Source organism: Hippocampus comes, unplaced genomic scaffold (genome assembly GCF_001891065.2).
Source record: "Hippocampus comes isolate QL1 unplaced genomic scaffold, H_comes_QL1_v1.1 scaffold2098, whole genome shotgun sequence".
Classification (NCBI taxonomy): Eukaryota; Metazoa; Chordata; class Actinopteri; order Syngnathiformes; family Syngnathidae; genus Hippocampus; species Hippocampus comes.
Window position 1 is genome coordinate 1 of NW_017804855.1, and position 596 is coordinate 596.

A 596-nucleotide genomic window follows, 5' to 3' on the forward strand; every position below is an offset into this window, starting at 1 on the left:
CATACAGTAAAACAAATCTCACTCACACCCAAAGTATATCTTACTTATCACGAGGTTTGTGCGTAAGTGTGTCCGTTGGGAGCTTTTGGGTGAGACTGAGAAGTGGCGGTTTGGGGTTTGTGAGAGGTAAATGTTATTTTAGGGCCAATACCGCACCTCATTAAGAAACCGACGTCGAATATCGTTAAGCTTGACTTGAGCGTTGGCTAGTCCAAGTCAATGGATATACAGCGACACTGTTTTACGCGCTGGATGCGTTTCTTCTTGGTGGGTGGCTGCAGGTCGGGACAGTTCAAAGTAAAAGTCATGGTGGTAAAGCGGTTGGGTTTACAGAAGGAGCACGATTGGAAGGCTCCCTCCTCCCTGCGGATGTGTCTTGGGATGTAAAAGGAGTTGCACTGTCCGTAGCAGAAGCGGTTGATGATAGTGCGGCTGACGCAGCCCTCCTCGTGGATGGTCTGCTTGAGCGGCTGCGTCTTGCACCAGTCCCGTTTCAAGTACTGCCGCTCGGTCACGTGTAAAGCCTCCTGGCTGGACTCCAGAACCTCGTCTGCCGGAGAGGGCGAGCCTTGCCTCTGGCGGGGGCGGGAGCCGGT

At 52.9% G+C, this 596-nt stretch overlaps 1 protein-coding gene across 1 annotated transcript; it reads right to left on the reverse strand.

Annotated features, from left to right (window-relative positions):
- Nucleotides 1-190: 190 nt before the first annotated feature.
- LOC109521304 (gremlin-1-like) lies at nucleotides 191-596 on the reverse strand (the record flags this gene model as incomplete). The annotated part of the gene is made up of 1 exon (XM_019879106.1): nucleotides 191-596. A coding segment is annotated over one exon (390 nt), but the record flags the coding sequence as incomplete, so codon positions are not given.